The sequence below is a fragment of the Drosophila nasuta genome, chromosome 2L (genome assembly GCF_023558535.2).
Source record: "Drosophila nasuta strain 15112-1781.00 chromosome 2L, ASM2355853v1, whole genome shotgun sequence".
Lineage (NCBI taxonomy): Eukaryota > Metazoa > Arthropoda > Insecta > Diptera > Drosophilidae > Drosophila > Drosophila nasuta.
This window is the reverse complement of record NC_083455.1, coordinates 23,575,766-23,598,285: the sequence shown is the minus strand read 5'-3', so window position 1 is coordinate 23,598,285 and position 22,520 is coordinate 23,575,766. Positions and strand designations below refer to the sequence as shown.

At 38.4% G+C, this 22,520-nt stretch overlaps 1 protein-coding gene across 3 annotated transcripts; it reads right to left on the bottom strand.

The window, feature by feature from the left end:
• Window positions 1-213: 213 nt before the first annotated feature.
• LOC132798544 (mucin-2) lies at window positions 214-22,259 on the bottom strand. 3 transcript variants are annotated; one of them, XM_060810435.1, is made up of 9 exons: window positions 22,148-22,259; window positions 19,103-20,160; window positions 9,947-10,146; window positions 9,570-9,888; window positions 8,659-9,504; window positions 6,637-7,997; window positions 5,946-6,002; window positions 2,917-4,420; window positions 214-2,095 (listed from the first exon to the last, which is right to left on the bottom strand). In XM_060810435.1, the coding sequence occupies exons 2-9, from the start codon at window positions 19,899-19,901 to the stop codon at window positions 1,482-1,484; spliced, it is 5,700 nt and encodes a 1,899-aa protein (XP_060666418.1). In that variant the 5' UTR covers window positions 19,902-20,160; window positions 22,148-22,259; the 3' UTR covers window positions 214-1,481. The 3 variants fall into 3 exon arrangements, with proteins under 3 accessions (XP_060666418.1, XP_060666419.1, XP_060666420.1); XM_060810436.1 differs by lacking the exon at window positions 22,148-22,259 and adding an exon at window positions 21,280-21,371; XM_060810437.1 differs by lacking the exon at window positions 5,946-6,002.
• Window positions 22,260-22,520: the final 261 nt, after the last annotated feature.

Below are 22,520 nucleotides of genomic sequence, written 5' to 3'. Positions count from 1 at the left end.
TAATGCAATCGAGTTAAACAATAAACTGATAAACAAAAACAATAAACTCTGCAGTAATTACACTAGGCAACATTAACAAAAAAAAATCAGATTTAAAAAAATATGTAAGGTAAAAAATTAAGAAGATAAACTTTAGGTTTACAATAGATACAAACGCAGTATTTACAAGATCTGTGTGTTGTTGTTGTTGTTTGCTAATAGTATATAATTAAGTTGTTTAGCATTTTCTTCAATTTGTTTACTTCTCTCTTTTGTTGTTTGCAATTGACAATTTGAAAAGTTGCATCGACTGCGCTCAGCTAAAGTTCAATTTGTTTGTTTGTTTGTTTTCGACATTCAAGATGCACATATAATTATGCTAAATATACGTATTTCTTTTAGTGTATATTTAAATTGTTGTATTTTATTGTTTGTTTGTTGTTTGTTGTGGGGGTTGGATTGAGTTTGTTTGTTTGTGTTTTCGCTTTGAGCGTACTTAATGCGTATGCTTGATTTAAACATGGATACAGTGAACGCTTTGGGCACTACGACAAATATCACATAATGAGATCAATTGGATTTTTATATATTTTGGGCTTTTCTTTTTTGTGTGTTCCTTTGTTTGTTTGTTTCTTGTTTGTTGTTTGAATGTGTACTCTGTTCGACGACTGGTGGGCATAGTATATATAATATATATATAGTTTATAATAGTTTTTCCGTTTTAGCAAACATCATCTTTCATCTTTAATTCTGGCACACAATCTTCTCTTTGAAATTAGCCAAGCGCAGAGATTAAACTAAAAAACTTTAAGTATACGTTGCACTTTAGTTTCTTTTGAGGTATAAATAAGTACAAAAAAAAAGACGCGTTGAACAAAACTTTTAAACTAAACAACTTTTCAAATTGTCAATTTCAATCATATCATCGAATTCAAATTTCTGTTCATTTGCTGTGTTTGTTTTTGTTTGTTTTTTTTTATAGCCTAATTTGCTGGCCTAATTTACATATAGTATAAGTAGTTGTGTTTTGCAATGATTTGTTAAAATATATATATATATAAATTTCTTAAAAACGAATTTAACCAAAAAAATAGAAAACATATTGTTTAGATATAGCATTTGTGTAAAAATAAAACAAAATTAATGTTTAAAACTTTTGTGTACTTTTCTCTGTTGTTGTGGTTGTTTCTCTTATGCTTACAGTTTTGTGTATGTGTGTGTGTGTTTTGTGTGGGTGTGTGTGAAGGGGAATTCCCTAACTTTAAGGTGTCTGCTACAACATTGACAAGGACGCTAAAGAGAGAGGAAGAGAGAGATAGTGTTTGTGGGTGAGAGAGTGAGGAGGGGAGCTGGGTGGGTTAGGGGAAATGCTGAGGTGGGTCTTGGTTACAAACATATTCATTTGTTGCTTTTTTGTTTTGTTTTCTTCTACTCAACATTGTCAAATTGCACTCGCGTCATTTTCACATATTTCTATTACATTTTCCATTTCAATCTGCTTTTTAAACTTGTCCCACATCCTCCTGCTGCACTGGCTCCGCCTCTGGCAAGCAATCGGAGACCTCGCTGTGCATCACAATCTCAATGTCACCCAACTCGGCAGCTGCCTCCGCCTTCAGCGTCACATCCTCTGCAGCTCGCGATAGTTTCTGCAGCGTATGCAACGTCTCCTCATTGATCGTATGCTCCGGCGATATGTTCTCCTTGAGCTCACGCTTCAGACTCAACGGCATGTGCATCGCATTGCATTCGGGTGGCGTCGCTGACTCGGCCACCGGCGACATAACCGTCGTTCCACTGGCATTATTCGCCTCCAACTGCGAGGATCCTGTCATCAATGCCATCATTCCGTCGCCGCTGTTGTTGAACGACAAATTTTGGCGGAACACTTGCTTGCCAAAGTCACGCAATTGCCGTGATGCGGTATCCAGAAATGAGCTGCCCCCAGCTGCGTTCTCTCCAGCTGTCGCTCCACTTGCTGCCGCTGCACCTGATGCTCCCCCGCTGCCAATTGCATAGCTGTTGCTCCTCGCAGGCGGCGTCGTCTTCCGCGTCGGCAACAACGTTACATTCACATCTCCACTGGCGCCCAACACTGTTGTTGTGGTGGTTGTATCTAGGGGAAGAGAGAAAGGAGAACTTAAGAAGCAGTTCAAGCAAACATGTTCTGGTTTAGTGTGTCTGAAAGTGAGCTGACTTAAGGGGGAAATATTTCCTGAAACAGTAAATTCTACTTTCTACTTAACCACTAACTATATACTACGATTGACCGATTGATTGACCAACAATCTTCATTAACATTTGACACAACTTTAATACCTACTACTAAGTACATACATACTTATCTACTCATTTACGAACTATAGTATTTTCTTACGCAAAATTTTACATATGTAAGTTGATTGACTCTCTGATTGATTGCTGCATTCACTACACTAAGGTAAACTATTATCAATCTAAATAATTAATAAATAAACTAAAACCTAACAGCAGTTGTTTGACTGATTGAATGAATTATAAGTTATATTTGATTTGATTGATAGATTTAAACATACACTACACTAATTCAAGCTACCGCTAATCTACCTAAATAGTGATTGAATGGCAGAAGTTAATGAATCCACTTTAATTAGTAGTTGATTAACGAACTGATTAAATGCTTGAAGCATTCACTACACTAAATCAAGCTACTTAACAATGAATTTAATAAACTAAAGCTAACTACAGTTGATTGACTGATTGACTGGCAAAGCCTAATGAATTGATTCTACGATATAGTTGATTTACAAACTGATTGCTTGATTGAAGCATTCACACTCTAACTAACACTAATTCAAACAATTGATAATCTACCTTAATAACAAAACATAATAAACAAAACCTAACTACAGTTGATTGAATGGGAATGATTGATGTATGAATGGACTTTCGACTAACTCTGTGCGTTGTTTGTGAGTGGCGCCCCTGTTCCTGTGGCCGTTGACACTGGCACCGCCTTCGACTCTGGCGACGAGCTGCGCTGGAACATGCTGCTCGGATTGAAGAGCGTCAGCAATTTATCCACCGTCGTGGGATTGGCGATCCACGAGGATTTCCGCGCCCGCTGAGCTGGCGGCGCTGGAGCAGCTGCAGTCGTCGTCGTGGTTGTGACATCCTGACTGGAGGCAGCAGCCGAGAGCGCAAAACTCTCTGCGGAATCCTTGGTGAGCGTAATGTCATTGTCGCCGAAGACAGCAATCGGGCAACTCTTGCCGGGGGGCACAGTTACAGCCGCTGCTGCAGCCTCAGAGCTATCGGTGACATCGCTGCTGTTGCTGCAGCAGCTGCTGCTGCTGTTGGTGGTGCTGGAGGAGATGGGCGAACTGCTGCACGAACTGGACGATGTGCTTGGTGAATTGACGCTGCACTGCGGCGACAATTTCTGCTCCGTTTCCTGCGGCTGTTGCTGCTGCTGTTGGTCCTCCTTCTCCTGAATATTTGTACTCGCTGGCTCCGGCTCCACAATGATGACACTGCTGATGGGCAACGCTGCTGTCGTTGTGGCCGTGACTGTGACTGGCGTCGCAGTTGCCGTTGCCAATGTGCTCGTGATCTCTGCCAGCTGAGCGGCGGCTGCTTTGCGTGCCGACTTCAGCATCGGCGTCGGTGGCAAGTGGATGGGCGGCGTCTGGGGATCCTCGTAGATGCGGGACACATGGAAACGGGAACGCGGCGACACCGAGAGTCGCTTAATCGTTTGCGTGGATGAGGTGACCGATGCCATCGAGGGCAACGAACTGGATGTGGGCAATGGCAGAGCAGCAATGGCATTCAGGCTGCTCTGACTGCCCACAGCTGGGATGCTCATGCAGCTGCTGGCCGAGCGTGGCGTCGTAGTCGGTGGCGGTTGTGGCTGCGGCTGTGGTGGATGCTGTGGCGGCAGCTGGGCGAGCGGCGAGGTGGCCGGACTGCTCAGCTCGGCCACGCGCGACACATGAAACCGACTGCGATTCGGCGAGGAGGACGGCGATATCGTGGGCGGACTGGGACCCGGCGAACGCAGACGCGACGACGTTGAGTTTGCCCTGCGCTTCACCTCCAGTTTGGCAGCCGGCGTTGGCATCGCAGTGGTTACTGCCGCTGTGACAGCGGCCGGCGATGCGATCACCGTTCCGGTCGCTGCATCGACCAGCGGTCGACTGTGGCACGTCAGCGAGATCTTCCGCGAGCCCAAGTAGTAACCGCTGCGACACCGATTGCTGATGGCCGAATTGTTGCTGCCAATTTTGTTTGAGTTGTTGCTTTGGTTATTGTTGCTGTTGTTGCTGCTGCCGTTGCCGCCCACGTTCGCCGCCATCTCCGCCAGCTCCAGCTCCTCGGCCTGCATCTTCTCATTGCGCGAGCACATCGAACGGACGGTGCCCAACACTCGAGTGTAGTCCAAGTGCGCATCGCTGCCAATCTGTAACAACAAAATCAAAGCATTAGCATTTATTTCGATTGAAGATTTTCGAGTTCTTAGCTTAACTATTGCGTGTTTTTGTGGGGTATGCACAACTGAAGGAGAAGCACCGAGTGTGAAGCTAATAAGCTAAGTGATCAACAAGCAGATCTATTCGTATTCTTTAGTATTTTTTTTTGGATACTTATTTGGTATATTTTAAAAATAACACTGTACTGTTTTACTTTAAATTTTTTTCTATATTTATTAGGTATATTTTAATCATACTACTTTCTTACTATTATATTTTTGTGGTAAATTAATTTCGTATCTTTGGGAATAATACTATACTGTTTTTCGGTATATGTGTTTTTGGTATATTATAAGAACAATACCGTATTGTTTTCTTGCTTTTGTATTTTTCGGTATATTTATTTGTTATATTTTAAAAATGATACCTTACTATTTTGCTTTTATTGACAATGGGTTGCGATTATCTCGAAGTCGAGCACACTTACTTGTTAAAATTATAAAGAAGTACGCCTAAAAAATTTACAAAAAAAGAAGACCATTTACTAATATGAAGTATAGAATCCATAGAACAAAGCGTGCTCGACTAGTAAGTATGCTGGCACCTATTAATATATTTTTTTTTATGAATTCTCAAGAGTATTCTAAATCCTCTCTAGAAAAAATTAATCAATTTCATTTAAAATTCGTAACTAATATTATAAAATAATTGTAATAGTATGCTCAACTGCCAGGCATCCTTTTTGCGTAATTACAGTGCCATAGCGTACATACACTTAATAAATTATTTACTTTTTGAATTCCACAGTTGTAGAAGTGAGTGTGATCGACCTTAAAGTATGCTCCCTTACGTTTAAAGTAAAAGTGGCAAGCATAACTGGCAGAGTGTGCTCGACTATGAAGCATGAAAGCACAGCACAATTATAATTTTTGAAGACTGATTTGATAAGGCGTTTCTAAGAAGTAATGTGGTTATGGTCGCCTAGAAACTACTTGGTCTCAATAGATGCTTAATTTAATTTAAAGAAACTAATAAATCATACTCATTAAAATTAACGCTACTACGGCAATAGCAATGAGAATGCTCGACTAGCAAGCACCATGTATTACACATTTTTGTATGTAGATAATTGCCAGCTAAATTTGATTGCTTAAATTGCTCTACAAGCTTCTACTTTAATAAAAAAAATATCATGCTCGACTAAGAAATACCCTAACTACAAAGCTGTATCCTTCAGTTATGCATAATGTTGTTGGTGCTTAGTTTGCATATTAATTTGATTAATTGGTGTGCTTAAAATAAGGGAAACGCTGCAGCATTTGAATTATGGCATTGTTAGGCATGGATATTATTAATTATGTTTATTATTGGTGTTGTTTAGCAAGCTAAGCTCGTTATATCTCGTCAGCTGATAATGATTCAGGGCGTTATCGAGAGAGAAAGATAGTTAAAAGATTAAGAACGAGAGAGAGAGAGAGAGAGAATTTGTTGGTGGATGATGAGGGATTTACTTACGCTCTCCTGGGGCAAAGGCGTTGGCGGTATAACATTTACTATCGGCACAATGGGCAACTTTTGCGATGAAGGAGTTGAAGTATAAAACAACAACAACAACGACAACAATATAACAATATAACGAAACGAATAAACGATAAATAAATGATTGATCAAATTGAAAAAAATGTCAACAAATCAACAATAAACTCAACAGACATGGCACAAACTCTGTACGCAAATCTACTTCGATTATAAGTTTATAAACATTCTTTTTGGACTCTTGACTCTTTGGCTTTTAGCCAAGAGTATGGAAATGTCAATAACACAGCGCCAAAAAATATGGTTTAGGATTGATGAGTATACATATAATTTAAATTGATTGATAATCTTTAGATTGCAGAACATCATTTGAGTGTCTGAAAATATTTCGCATTCATTTCGCACTTTTTATTTTAATTGCAGTGCATTAACAATCGGACCTTCCCTACTTTACTTTCTTATTTTGAATACTTAATCTGATTTAACAATTTCACATTTTTCCCCCTCGTGTTATTGACACTTTTAATAGCTTTGTCAAACAAGTTGAAACGCAACGTTATCAAGAACGCAACATTCATCAGCTGCTCACTGGGAAATAGTGTCATAAGTATAGACTTATCATCAAGAATCGAACATGATCGAACTGATCTATGGAGACCAAGTGACTTACCGTTAGACGTTTGGGCTCATCGTTGATGTCGATCTGAGTGATGGTCTTGTTGGACTTGAGCACCTCGGCAATAATGTTCAGACTTTCGACCTCTAGTTTATTGTCCCGAATATCGATGCGCTGCAATTTGCTGTTGCCGCCAAACGTGAGAATCGAGGCGAGTGTTTCAATGCCCTTGGCACTGAGATGCGCACTCTGCAGTCCCAGCGTGGTCAACGTCGTGTTCTTGGTCAAACTCTCCTTGATGGTGGCCACAAAGTCATTGGACAAACAGTTCTTGCCAATGTTGAGCAGCTCCAGCGATGAGCTGCGCGACAAAAGCTCCGCAATGCTCGGTCCACAATTCTTGGTCAGATTATTGCTCCACAGTGCCAAGGCTTTGAGGCCACTTGGCGCCCGAATCGTCGACTCGGCGGTGGCATCAGTCAACTGCCGACGCGACAATGTGTCGTTCTTGGTCAGCTTCTCGGCGAGCTGGGGATCCGCGGCACTTGTGCTGCCATCCAGCGAATTCTCGCTGCACAAACTATCGGAGCTCTGGGAGCGATTGCGTGTCGACTGATTGAGGTAGGCGCAACTGGATTCGGTGCGTCGCAGTCCGCTGCTGACGCCGCCCGGCGATGTCGAAGGCGGCGGCGGTGTCGGCGTTGGACTGGGACAAGGACTCGCACTCGCCTCCTTCTCCTTGACCCCAGTCAAACACTCGGCGGCGATGGTCACCTTCGGCGTCGTCGTTAACGTTGTCGTGGCCGTTTCAACGGACATGGGCGTTGAGGCCACCGCCTCCTCGGCCGCCACCAGCAGACACTCTGTCGACTCGCTCGCTATCGTCGCCGTCTCGATGGCCATCTCCTTAGCCATATCGTCGAGTCGCGTGCTCTCCAGCGACACCGACAAACGGCTGAACTCGTCGGGCAGATGCCGGCTGATGTCGCCCTCGGATGCGCTCTCGAATGCCGAATCCGTGCTGTGCGTATCCTCAAAGTCATCGCCATTGGCCTTCGCCGCATTCTTGTTCATGTCCAAGGGCCGCGATCCGCTCGCCGCGCCCCCATTGATGCAGTCGCTCTCCTCTGCAGTTACTTCGTAAATGGTGCCCGCTCCCGCTCCCACTCCCGATCCGCTAGAGCTGACATCGACGGCAACTGGAACCGGAACTACAGCTAATACAACAGCTGCTGCTGCTCCTGCTGCCGCCGATGTCTGATTGTTATTGTTGTTGGGAAGGTTGGAATTAGAGTTGGAGTTGTTGTTGGTGTTGTTGTTGTTGGTGTTATTGTGGGGGGAATTTGCATTGTTGTTGTTCTGTACACAGGTTTCATTGGGTTCAACGGTTTTAGCCTCTGTTGAGGGAGTAATATCTGCAAGGAAAATATAAAGTGGTTAAAAACGCAGGTAAGGTAAATAAAGAATCTCTTGATTATGAATAATTGTTTATATCAATTATATTCCTAACTTTAATTCTTTTCTTTTTTAAAGTTAAAATCATGTGGAACTGATTTCAGCAAGACTGCAAGTTTTGCACATTATAATTAACAAGATTTCTAAGTGCAATAAGGCATCGCGAATTTAAAGTTTAAATCATATGTAAATGATTCCTTCCTTAAACTATGAATACATAGCTCAAAAAGTAAGAGCTAGAAGGCCGAAGATTACACGTTTTAGTTTACAAGATTTCATGGTGCAATAAGGCTGGGATTTGAGAAATTATTGTTTTAAATGTTTCACTACATCGCGAATTTAAAGTTGGATAGTTTAGCAGATTTCATGGTGATATAAGGCATGGCCTTTTAAAATGATTGTTCTACCTTTCCTACTCAAACTTCAAAAGACCAAAATGTAAGAGCTAGGAGGATAACAATTGTATACAAGACAATTTCTAAAAATGTTACCGTGCAATTAGGCTGGGTTTTCTCAATTTAACTAACAGCTCAAAACTACAAAATATATCATTATGTTTCCCAAACATTTTCCTCAAAATTACTTGCAAACTTTCTTAGAAACCTATCCAAATATATTTACCACATAAGTTGCGTTCATTTTGGGAACTTTGTTGCTGCTGTTGTAGTTGCTGTTGTTGTGCTGGAGACAACTGCTCCAGGGAACTGTCCAAAGCCGCCGCTTCCAGCGTCGCCGGCGTTGCCAAAGACTCATCTATGGAGGTCGTTGCTGCTGTTGCCGAAGTCGCCAGCGATTTGCTGCTTGCATCGTAATTATCGTTGCTCAACTCGCTAATGTCTTCGGAGCAGCAAGCGGCCAATGTGTCGGTGGAGATATTTGATGGCGCCTCCTCGCTGGAGCTGTCGCTGTTCATCGACAGCAACTTGTCGAGCATGGACTGACCGGTGGCACTCTGATTGCCGCTTCTCAGCGTGCGCACCGTGTCCTCTGTATTGTCATCCTCAACATCGTTCTCCAGCTCCACCAACACGGCCACAGGTGGATCACAAACACTTGGCTCTTCTGCTGCAGCTGTTGAAATTGCTGCCGTTGTCTGCTGCTGCTGCTCGACTTCTTTCACTTGCTGAACGGCCTCCGTTTCCTCTTGCTTGGCTGAGCTGGTTTCAACACTCTGCTCGCTAACTGGCGCCACAATCTCCACCGGCGAGATGGGCTCATCGTCCTCAATGGCACGCGCTCGCTGCAGCGGCAAAGCGCTTCGACGCTCCAAATCTGTGGCCTGCATGATGAGCGCCTGGACGAGATACTTGACGCCATCGTCGCGTATATTATTGTTGCTAATGTCGATCAACTCAATGATGTAGTTGAAGCGCAGCATGCCAGCAATATGCTCCGCATCCGTGCAATCCAAATCGTTGTAGCCCAGCCACAGCTCTTTCAGTATCTTGTTGTGGTACAGTTGATAGCCTAAGAAGCCGAAGGAGAAGAAGTGGATTAATCTCAGTTTAACATCTAAATAGCAATCTACATACAGAAACTGGTTAGAGGCGGCCCCTTTAAGCCGCAGTGCTCTAGCTTTAGTGTGTGCAGATTGGACGTGGTTAAAGAATGGCCCAGATTCTCGGCGCCCACTTTGGAGATCTGATTGCCCTCGGCATTGAGCAGCTGCAGCTCCTGGCTGCGTCCCACCATGTACGTGCAGAGGTTCCAGCCTCGAACGGTCATCGGATCGCGATTGTATGAGATGTCCAGTTCATTGGCCGCCTCATAATATTCAATCATCTGACACAGCGCGCTCAGGCAGCTCTCATCCAACAGACACTCGGACAAATCAATCACCTTGTATTGTATCTGTGAATTAAACAATCTTTAGTTGCTTTCATTGTTATATATTTAGATCACAACTTACCCGCTTAAAGATCTCCTCCAGGGGTTCACAATCATTGGGCGACAGATTGATGCCTTTTAGGGACAACACTGGCTGTCGCGTCAGGCTCAAGTCGAGCGACTTAAGATGATCCAGAATGTTTTTCATTGGCTTTGTGTGATGCTTAGCACAGGATTGTTCATACAGTTCAAAGATCTCGGCAATGCTCGACACCTGGTAGGCTATAAAATGAAAAGAAAATCGAATCCATTAATAAAATGTATCTAAAATTAAAGTAAAGAAATATATAATTGCAAGGTCTTGAAAAATGTGAAGAAACCTTTCTTAAAGATTCATATAATACATCAGAAACCTTAAATCCTACAAAAAATATTTATAAGAGGTTGATAAAATCTCTAAATATCTTTATAAAATATTAATATAATCCTTATGAAACCTTAAATCCTTAAGATATTTTAATAAAAGATTAATAAAATCTTGAAATATCTATATAGAACAGCATTCTAATTTAATGCTATAAAACAGATATTATGTAGGAGTTGATTGAAATACTTTAGCAATAATTATGCAAAATAAAAAATACGTTTATAAGGAAGTTAAAGGATTTAAAGATAAGATTCAAGAATATCATTAAATCCTTAAGAAACCATTCTAAAATATTAATATAATCCACAAGAAACCTTAAGTTCTTAAGAAATCTTTATAAAAGATTCATATATTCTTTAAATATCATTCTAATTTAATGATATATAAAAGTTTCTATGTAGGCGTTGATTAATAAACTTTACCTATAAGTAGGCAAAATAAAAAATAAGTTATTTCATTACTATTTCTTACGATCAATAGTTATGTCATCTAAGATATCAAAGAATGAAAACAAGATTTATTAAGAAATAGTTTGTCAACAAAACCCTAAATAATACGGGTTCCTTTCTGAAAGTTTAAAATAAACTTCATTCAATTCTATGGAATACTTTCAAAACTCCGAAGAAATGTAAAAATATCAATTCCCAATTTATGACAATCAAAAAGTTCGCTGGAAACAAATTTCAAGATTATTCATAATCGAATTTCTTTAGAAATTGTACATTGTTTTCCCTATTTCAATTCTAGTTTAGCGCGAAACCAATCCTAACTATGAGATTTTCAACAAGATAATGCCACATAGTTGTATAATTATCGTTGAGTTGAGAAGGCAAGCGAAATTTTGCAACAGCTTGGGAAAATACCATATAGTGTATATTTGTACAATGCTGTGACGGAATGGCAACTTCAACAAATAATAGACGTAACGCTGAGGCGGCAGTTGATCAAAATTCCACAAATTGTGATCAAAAATACATAAATACAAAAAAGAACATTGTTGAGTCAATAAACTGTCTGTGAGTCTTCCGTTTTGTCATGCGATGTGACAATTTGAAAGCAACTACGTCGAACTGGGAAAAGTGAAAAAGAAATATTGTTATATATGATATAAAATACCCTATAAATAAGTACAATTTTGAGAAATAAATTAAAAGAGCTTGGGACAATATTAGAAGTAGATATTTAAGTTTTTGAAATTATAAAATGAAATATAAAATGTGTTTAACTCTGAGAAAGTATGAAATAAATTAAACAACTTTATAAATTTAGGTTTGCTTGCTTAACAAGTATACCCCTTTGAAGTAATTAGTGCGGGGTACAACAATCAGCTGCCTTTTTATAAAGCGCTTCAAATATTTGTCGCAAATCGAGCTTACACACATAAATAAATAAAAATATATTGTTCAAATATGACAAATAAGACGAGCAGTTGGCGCGTGCACTCTTTGGATCATTATCACGATCATTATTATTGTCCCCCCACTGGAGTGACTGATGACGATGATAATGATGATGATAATGATGATGATGTGTGGTGGCCGGCAAAACATAGACAAATTGTTGGCAAATGTCAAAATGAAATTGCGGCATTTCCAAACGATTCTGCGGCCTGGCAAAATCGTGAACTTGTAATTTGCGACTCAGTCTCAGTCTGTCTGTCTTTCTGTCCGTCTGTCTGTCTGGGTTGGAGAATAGTTGTAGCTTTTGTCCCATGTTGTCTATCATTTGGCATGACAAATGCGACGGCACTTGCCGAGTAATTTTCTAACTAAATTTAGAATTCTCACTTTGTTTGCTATAATTTGACAAGACAAGCCAAACGAAAAATGTAAATATTTTCTTTTGATATGGGTTAACTACAAGTACGAGTCTCGTATATACTTTTGTGCTTATGATTTTCAGCCGAATCGAATTGAATTCTCGTTTTTTTTGTATTTTTATTTCTATTTGCCGTTGTTGTCTTGACAAAGAAAGAAAGAAGGAATTGTGCCAAATGCCAAGTGCATTGAAAGACATAGCGACACATAGAATAACTTATTAATAGTTTGCAGCGTTCTTTTCGTGAGAAACGTAAACAGATTAATCTATCATTGAGCAAGCAATTAAACGATCCATTTTAATTCAACGTATAGCACGACAAACGACAAACTTGAACGTTGTCTAGTATTCCTCTATTTATTTCTACCTTTTTGCCACTTGGCAATCATTCAAAAGTGTCCTATCATACAGCTCTCAGTTTTCATAGTTCTATTCGTGACAGTCAGACGGACAGACGGACGGACAGACAGACGGATGGACATCTGTTAAATGATTCATTAGTGTTCGCATGCTCAGTCAAAAAACCAACAATTTCCCCCTTGCCCAGGTATCGTTATTATATATCCATTTACTATTATAGATATATGTATATACCTCTATTTATATTTATGTTCGCTATTTGCTTTTTTCGCCAGACAATGCGACGACCGGCTTTGCTTTTGACTTCTACTTTTCGTTTCGTTTCGTTTCGTTCACTTAATTGTAAATAATTTCTCAACTGATAAAATATTTTCCACTGACAGCAGACAATAGCTTATATGGCTTTTATTATTTTTGCTGCTATTTCTATCGCTGTCTAAAGTGTTTTTTGTTTTTTATTTCCCCCCCTCCGCGATAAGCGAAGTGTTTATAATTACAGACTGTAAATGAAAATTATTAATATCAAATCTAAATTATGGTTGCCATCGATAATAAGTGTGTGTGTGTTTTGCTATCATTCTATGCCAACATGATGCCATCCGATAATAATCTGCTTGATTAATTAATTAATTCGTTAAGCACCATTTCCGCGCTCTCTCTCTCTCTCTCTCTCTCTCTTTCGCTCGCTGTCTCTGAGTTGGCAATAAAACGGAAAATCATTTTCCTAAGAAATTTTGCGTCCCTCTAACATTCCTACTAGATAACTTTTAATGGTCTGATTTTCTACTACTAACACACTCTATGGAAACTTAACTAAACCTTTTCTATACTATTTTGTTGTTAAATTTTATTCAATACAAATCGAATTTAAAATATTTATAAAATACCCTTTTTATATACGCTACCCATAGTTAAAGGATTTAACTTTGTGCCTGCAGGAATTTGGTATATATATCAAATAAAGCATTCGATATATTATGTTAATGTTGTATATTTTAAGAATAGTACCGCTTTGCTGTGTCTACATAAAGTGAATATGTCAGAAGACATCTCTTAAACCAAATATAACTTTCGATAGATTTTAGTGTTTTTGCCTGCAAGTAACTCTCAATATACTAAATATAGCCTTCGGTATGTTTTAGTATTTTAGTATTAATTATTTGTATTGTATTTGTATTACATCAATTTTATTTTAAGAAAAATATTCGCACATGTTAGCTCTTATTTCAAATGCTGTAGTAATTTTACTTGTCTATAATATGCAGTTTACAAACATTAAAAATATTTTATATAAAAAAGCTTAGAAAATATGTTAAATACTACACACTCAAATGTATTTTTCTATTCTAAAATCTTAATTTAAATGCTTCGAAAAATTAATATACCCCACAAATCTAATGAAGAGTATTCTCTATAAAAAAAAAACTAGGCCTATGTGAACCAGAAATTTACGCAAAAACACAAGAACGAGAAACGAAAACGAGATGAAAACAATTTGAAGATCATGAAGGCGAAGAAATCATAAACAATTCGAGAGTGTAAATAAACTAAGCAAAGTGCAAGAATTTCAGCAAAGTTTCGGCAAATACGTAGAGCTTGTTCTCTGCTCTGCTCTTATCTCATTCACAACCCGATAAAATATACAAAACAAAAAAAAAATATAAAAGAAAACAAGAGAAAAAAAAGAATAACATTTCGGCTAAAGCATATGCGAAAGATAAATACTTAATACGACTTCTTAATCAAAAAAATTGGTTTGTTGTTGTCGCGTTTTATTTGTTTATTAGTCAGCATTTGGACTTTTGAAATGCCAGATAAATAATTGTGCGCTCAACTCGAAATATTTTAGTACACTTAACTGCCTCATTTCTATTTAAATATTGCACGCTATTTTTATACACAATTTTTATAAATTTCAATTGCAATTGTCGTCGACTTATAATATAATATATATTTGTTGTTTATTTCGAGTGTGTATCATAAATGGAAGGATCTGGCGGCAAATCACACGAAATAAATTAAAGCGTTTAATCATATGCTACATCAGGCGGTTCTCGTTCTATATGGAGGATAAATGTACGTCTCTATCTATATAGAGTACAGTATAATTGGCATGTATAAGTGTATGAGGAAGCTAACACAGACGACGACGACGAGCTGACGATGACGTTGATTCAATTATCGATCAATAGCGAATTGGTTCATCCGTTGGTGAAAATAAAAAGAAAACAGCGACCGCAGTCTAAAGAAGTCTACAAGACTGCCAGAGACCCTTTTAATAGTATAAAATCATGTATCTTGGAAGAGGAGATTTTAAATATACTTTATTTTCAAAGAAAATGTTTAATAATTGCTTAATACATGCTAAACGTCCTTCTTTAAAGAAGTCTACAAGACATTCAAAGACCCTTTTATTAATATAAAACTATGTACCTTTAGGAGGTCCTCTTAAATAAACTTCTTTCTTTCAAAGTGAATAACCTACCTTGAGGAGGTCCTCTTAAATAAACTTTTTTCTTTCAAAGTGAATAACTAAAGAGAGCAAACTATACACGTTAAGCTTATGCTAAAAGTCCTCCGTTAAAGAAGTCTATAAGACTTTCGAAAACCCTTTTGATGTTATAAAATTGTGTAGTTCGAAGAGGTCCTTTCTAATATTATTTTTTCTTTAAAAGCAAAGAAATAAAGGGAGCAAATTACACATGTTGGGCATATTCCAAACGTCTTCTGTTGAAGAAGTCTACAAGACATTTAGAGACCCGTTTTGGAGGTATAAAATCATGATTCCAGAAAGAGCTCTTCTTCAAAGAGAATATTTAACCAGAACTTATGCTAAAAGTCCTCCGTTACAGAAGTCTACAAGACTTTTAGAGACCCTTTTTAATAGTTTTAAATCATCATATCCTAAAGAGGTCCTTTTAGACATCATTTTCCTTTCAAAACGAATAACTAAATAGCGTAAATTATACACGCTAAACACTCATCAATCTCCCCTTTCCTTCTCTACAATTACAGGGTATTAATATGCCGCCTGCGGTTGGTTGTTGTATTGTGTTGTTGTGCCTATAACAATTGGTGTATTAAACGCTCTTCCATATTTTATGATTCTATTGATTTTTATGCGTTATCGAAGCGACATTTCAGAGGGGTTTGTGGAGTCGAAGACATCGACATCGACTTCGAGAAAGGCGCAAAAGTACAACAAATAAAAGCAAAACGAGACACAGAGACACACACATAACATAAAAGCCAACGCGACAAAAGAGCTAAGAGTGAGCGCAAAAATTGTTCAATTAAATTGCTGTTAATTTGCTGCTAAACATTTACAATGTCGGCAATTTGAGCGAATGTGTCTCGAAACTTGTTCTCAACGTTTTTTGCCATTTATTGAATTCAGTTTTGTGTTGATTTTGTGTTGGCAACAACCTTCGCCAACAACAACAGCAACAACAGCAAATGAGAGTCAAAACTCGTACAAAATGTAGATAGAAAGAACACTCAACAAATTGGCAGCAAGTCGATAATTTATTTAGCCAAAAAAAAAATACAAACGCTAAAGCAGACGAGCACGTCAATGAAAATGTTTTATTAAAACGTGAATAAATCGGTTTTGATTACCAACACACTATACAGCTAAATAAATAAAGACACTCGGGGCCTTTGATTGGAAGTGATGCAAGAGGAGATTTGCACTCCATTTTGTTGTTTGCTTATCAATCAAGTTCTTCGCAAAAAAAAAAGTGTAATTTATGTAGTTCATACTTTTATTAAAAGATTAAATAAATTTGTAGGTTCAGTATTTTTAATCTTAGAGATAACAACGATCGATTTGAATTATTGATGCTGATCAAGAAATCGATTTAAAAGGTTTTCCCAACATTTCGACGAGTATTATTAGCGATTTCGCATTTCAGAAGGCACTTGAACAAATACTTTCTTATCGCAATTATTGATACGTAAGTAGGTAATCAGCCCCTTGCTGCTGTTGCTGCTGCTGAGAGGAGGCGACAAATTAAATGCCACAAGTCGTTCATCATTGTTGAACTTCACATGCTGAGACACAATTATCCCAAAACAACGCATGATATACGACCAGATTATGATGGCTCTAATGTTGAACCCCCGCATACCAAAAAAAAAATAGGGAACTAATGAGGAATAATGTATTATGTGGTCACAGATATCAACATCATATTTTGTTTGCTTAGCTAAGGGGAAATTGTTTTCGTACTTGACATTTTAGCTAAATGCAAAGATTAGCATTTATATATTTTATATTCTCTGCTCTGTTGTGTGTGTGTGTGTATGTGTGTGTGTGTTTTCTTTGTTGATTCGCTCGCTTTGTGCTCGTTTTTCCTTGTTTTGTTTTGTTTTGTTTTGCTTTGCTTTGCTGGAATTGCATTAATTAATTACATCGAAATGTGCATTAATCGAGCTCGTGACATTTTTATCATCTTTCATTAGTACTTTAAGTGCTACACATACAAATGTACATACTTTGTTATTATATATGTACATGCGCTTTAAGCCTCTTCAGCAAATTGCTGAATATGCAAAACTTACAAAAAGGAATGAAAAAACAGTTGAGTAACTAAATTTATTTCGAAAGATTTCAACTACGTTCTGAATAACGTCTTCTTAAAGTTTTGCCAAATAAGTCTATGGTTATCGATACGCCCTTTGACCTTGAAGGCGCTTAACCCATTTGAAGTGCTTAACCCACCAGCACCCCCAACATTTATAGCCGTATAAAAAAGTAACTGAATCCTTGAAATTTCATGTGCTTTCCCCATTAATCGACATTGTAACCTTTGCAAAATGAAATGAAGAAGTTTTTGTATGCGTCAAGAGATTATAAATGTTCATTTTGTTGCGTCTTAGCCTCCAGTTTCGGAGTGTAAAGTGACAACGATGACATCACACACAGCACGAGCTGTTACACCTACTACAACAAGCAGAAGGCGAAAAAAAGTAAAGGCAAAAAACGAAGAAAAACAAAACGGCAGCAAAACTAGCAAACAAGATATAAACAAAGGCAAGCAACGAATTTAAGCAAACAAACAAATACAAGAGTCACATACACAATCGCTCACACATATGTATAATATACATATACATAGCTATTTTGTAAGTGCGTGTGTGTGTGTGTGTATGGAAACAAACACGTTGAACAAATCGTAATCGTTTCAACACAATTTATAGCATTTATACGGTGAGAAAACAGATAGTAGACAAATGGCAGACATGAAGCGAGCCTACAAATGGAGCGAGCCGGTAAAATGGACAGAAAGAGGGAGCGAGAGAGAGAGAGCAAGATTTGCGCGAGAGCCTGAATACTCTCTTTTCTTACGTACGTAAGATGGAAAGAGAGCAGCGTATAAGCAAAATTAAAACGTAACCGATCCCCAAACAGAAACTGAAACGTTGAATTTGTCGTATCTTATCAGTAATTCTGTTGTTGTCTTTATCGCTGGCCACAAAAAAAAAATAAATAAATTAAACATATTCGAATAGTACTACGACAGCGAGTACTCGCAACTACGAATAACAAAATCAAAGGCAAACAAATAATAAAAATAAAAATAACCAATCACTCATGGCAATAACAATGCTTAGTCGAAAACGGCGACAAAATTCAAAATATGGCAGAGTATAGAGTATTAATATGGGAATACAGCAGTGTAGATTAAAGAAACAGCTGTATAGCATTAAATAGAACTACTGAATACTAGGTTAGAAAACTACGTATGCAAATCGTTTCCAAACAAACACAAAGGATTTTCTTTGAAGATGCAAAACAAATATGACAACATTGTTCAGGCTATTGTAAACTGTCAACAATTCACACTGATTGATTTGTGTCACACGCTGGACAAGGAAGACAGAAGAGTGAAAGAGAAAACGAAGAGTGTAAAAACAAACGCAATGCATTTGCATTGTTTTTGATCTGCGGAACAAAATCATAGTCGGACACCTCCGCATGAACATTTAACTGCGTTTTCGCCGAATTGTCGGCATTTGACACTCACCGCACGTCGTGCCATCGAATACTATTGGGGTGTCAACATTCTCAGCTGGCAGCGTGCAGTCAGCGTCATTCACTCAAAGGAAATGCATGAATATTTTTGCGCACTTCAATTGCATTGGCTAATTTCATTCTGGCAGCCGCCCACACTATCTCTTTCTCTCTCTCACTCTCTCACTCTCTCGTTCTTCTACTCGGTCATTTCTTGTTGCTCTCGATTAGTTATCGGAGTCCTTTCTTTAGCTGCTGAGTTTTGCGGCATTTCGTTGCGAGAATTCGTAAGCAATTCAATTTATTTAATTGAAATAAATCACAGGAAGTACAAATTTACGACATGTGTCTCAAGTTTAAACTTCCGCGATTGCACATGTACCCCAACCGATAAGATTTTCAAAACACAAACAAACAGCTCGAAATCGATATCACACAATATCCAGTATACAAAACGAGTGAAATTGTCTAACACATCACGTAGTATTTTGAATAAACAAAAATAAACAAACATAAAGCTGTTGCTATTCTAGTAGTATTCCAGCAATGTAGAGCATTTAACGACTATTTGCGTAAATCGATATCGAATTTTTATAAATTTGTGCATTTGTGCTCACCTTGTTCCCATGGATTTGCCGGCTCGAGATATCCGGTGACAAGCTCCTTATCACTCTCCGGGAATGACACGCGACGCGGCATCGCTGTTGCTGTTGCAGCAAACGAGCTGTCGGAGAATTTACGCTGCAGCAGACTTGGCGCAGTCGAATAACCGCCGCTGCTTCTGCTGCTGCTGATGGGAACAACTGTTTTTGTTTCGCTGCAGCTGGTCACACTGTTAGGCTGGCTTAAGTTTGGGCTTGGATTGGATGCCAACGAATCGGTTCGCCATACTGCGCTTTGTTTGGCGCCGTGATAAATTTTGATTTTCTGTTGTTGCTGTGTACGCATCTGAACATCATCAGCGCTCGACGCATACAAAGCGATGGCTGTTTTAGCTAATTCTGGCAGCTGCTGCTCCTCGGCCACAGCCGACAGCGCTGACGTCGACGTCGACAGCGACTGCGGCTGCGTAGCTGCATTTGTATTAGTATTTGTGTTGTTAGCTGTCACTGTCATTGTTGTTGCTGCTGCTGCTGTTGCTTGACCCTCAACAGTGGGGGCGACAGAGGCAGCAACAACAACATTTGCTGCTGCTGTGTTTGTTTCTTCTTCCGTTGCACTTGGTGCCGTTGTTGCTGCCGTTGTTGGTTCTATTGTCGCCGTCGCATTTGCAAGGTGCGTTGAAATTGTTGGCTCCGTTCCATTGCCAGTTGTTTCAGTCGGGGCCATTGTTGTTGCTGTTGCTGCTGTTAGTGTTGCTGATGTTGATGTTAATGTTGCAGTTGGCGCGGCATTGTCATCGATGTTGTGTAACATGGTAACTAAGCGATGTTTTTTTGTTTTTCTTTGTTTTAATTTTATTAGAAATGTAAATTTTATGTTTTTGCTTTTTTTTTGTTTTAATATTATTTGTACATACACATGAATTTATTTACACGTTATTTTGCTTTTGCATACGATATTGGTTCGCGCCTCTTTGTTGCGTGTGGCATTTACATTTTCGGCGATTTTACAAATGCAACCAATCGAGCGCAACAAATCGAATTTAGAATTAATTTTCTTTTTTTGGTCAGCACTGCGAATAAAAATTGATTAGCAATCACACACAAACACACATACGTATTTATTAATTGCATTTCGAAACTTTATTTACTTCTAATCAGCCAGCCGCACACATTGCAAACACAAAATTTTCCTCTCGACCCGAAAACACACTCTAAAAATTTCCATGTAAAAACTGTGTTTCAAAACAACAACACAGCAAAATGAAACGCAAAGCAAAACCAAGAAGAAGCATCGTCGGCGGCATTGAAATGAGCGCGCATTTGCTCTCTCACTCTCGCTCGCGTCAAAAACATTACCTAATTGTTGTTGTTATTGTTTTTGTGTGTGTTTGATATTTGCGAGCAAAACGTTTTGACCAATAGAAGGCAGGGTGGGGAATAGGGGCAGTTAGCGTTTGTTATTGTTTTTCATTAATTCCACGCCATTGTTGTTGTTGTTGCTGTTTCTGTTATCCCCATGCACATTTTGTATTTTTGTTTACTACACACACATACACCCAGTCTGCCTTTCTCTCATGTCATGTGTGTATGAGTCTGTGTGTTTGTGTGCGAATAACACGCGCCCTGTTGCATGCAAAATTCAAATTAAAAGCCAATTGCAATTGGTAATTGCAATCTGCCAAAAGGAACACAACATACAATTGCAACACGCTCGCGTTTGAACAATTTTTTTCCCTCTTCACCACATTGCATATTTGTTTAGAATAAATATAAATTACGTCACATTCTAGCACTCTCTCCTGCTCTCACACACTCTCTCTCTCCACTCTGGAGAGTAAATTTTCAAAAAAACAACACACACACTTATTATTATTGTTGGAGTACGCGAACAAAGGATTTTTATTACAATTTATAAGGCACCAATTTTTGGACGAATTTGTTTATTTGTATTTTTTATTTTTGCACTATAAGTGACTTTTACTTTGCTTTTGCATTTGCTTTTGCTTTACACATGCTTTGTTGGTGGGCCTATGTTTTTGTTTTTATTACACTTTGGCATTTATGTAGTAGTTGTTTTACGTGTGTGTGGTGCGTGTATGTACAATTTATTGGCGCATATTTTTATTTGTTACACAATTATACACATTTAATCCGCAGGGTGGATTTGTTAGAGCGAAATAAAAACATACAAAGTAACTAAAAATCGCATCCGAGCAACAACCAACAACAACCGATCACAAAGACGTTGAAAATGCAAAAGGTAGAAATCGACTAATAATGAGCGAGCAGTAGCAGCAGCAGCAGCAGAAACACGCACTGCGCTCTTTCTCGCTCTCTCAAACACACACACTGTCAGTCTCTCTTGCCTAGAGATGCGCATTTGAAAAGCATGAACCGATGGCAATTAGAATTTTAGAAATGTATAGCCAATGAAAACCAATAACCTTTTACCACCATACACATAATGCTACTCAAAGTAATTACTTTATCCAGAATTCATAAATAATTAATTATTATTTTTATATTAGTTGTATTGAATGAAATTCTTCCAATAAAACGCACGACAATAGCACGACACGCACTCAACTCTAGCCTAGCGTTGCCAGACTTAATTAGTTCTTTCATTTGTTATCACAGCACTCTGAAACTCAATGTCTGAATCCTGTTAATTAAAAATATATAATTTTTAATACCATCAAACACTTTTGGCTTTGGTATAGCATAAAATTATTTGCAGCCTAATACAATATTGTCGATGTGATGCGCCGACTTTAATGTCGCAAAATTGGCAGCGCAGCGAATGTCGCGCTCTTTTTTTACGCAGCTCTCCCGTCCCAAGAATTGAATTTTTATTTTACGCCTATCACATGAAAACAACGAATTTGTCTAAACGCGGCCGCTCTAATTGTTGCAAGCCTTTATACGAATGCCTAACACGGCTGGTTTTGCTGATTTTTAAGCGAAGTATTTTAAACGGAATTGGCAATCAAAGAGCGACTAAATTATTTTAATTTAACCACTCGACAATGTATTTATTATTTTTGAAGAAACTATAACCTTTTTAGTTGTTTTGGGGGTTTTTATATTATTTTTCTTGGATGTCGACTGCACACGCACTTTTCATTTTTGCTCTCGCGTTAACAAAACACAGACTAAAAGCATTTGAAATGAATGAATTCAGACTTTTTGCCTTAAAAAAGAGCTTTTCTCAAAGCTCTTTTTATTTAACACCTGTGTTGCAGTGTGGCCGCATGAAAACTTCTAAAACATACCTTTAAACGTTGAGAAATGCTAAAATAGAAATGTCACCTGTGTGACACTCGCAAAATTTTAGAAAAGTGTATAAAATTAAGAATAACTATTAAATTTAACATTAACATATTAGGCTTCTCAAAATTAAGTCTCCCAATAATAATAAGCCTGGTATATT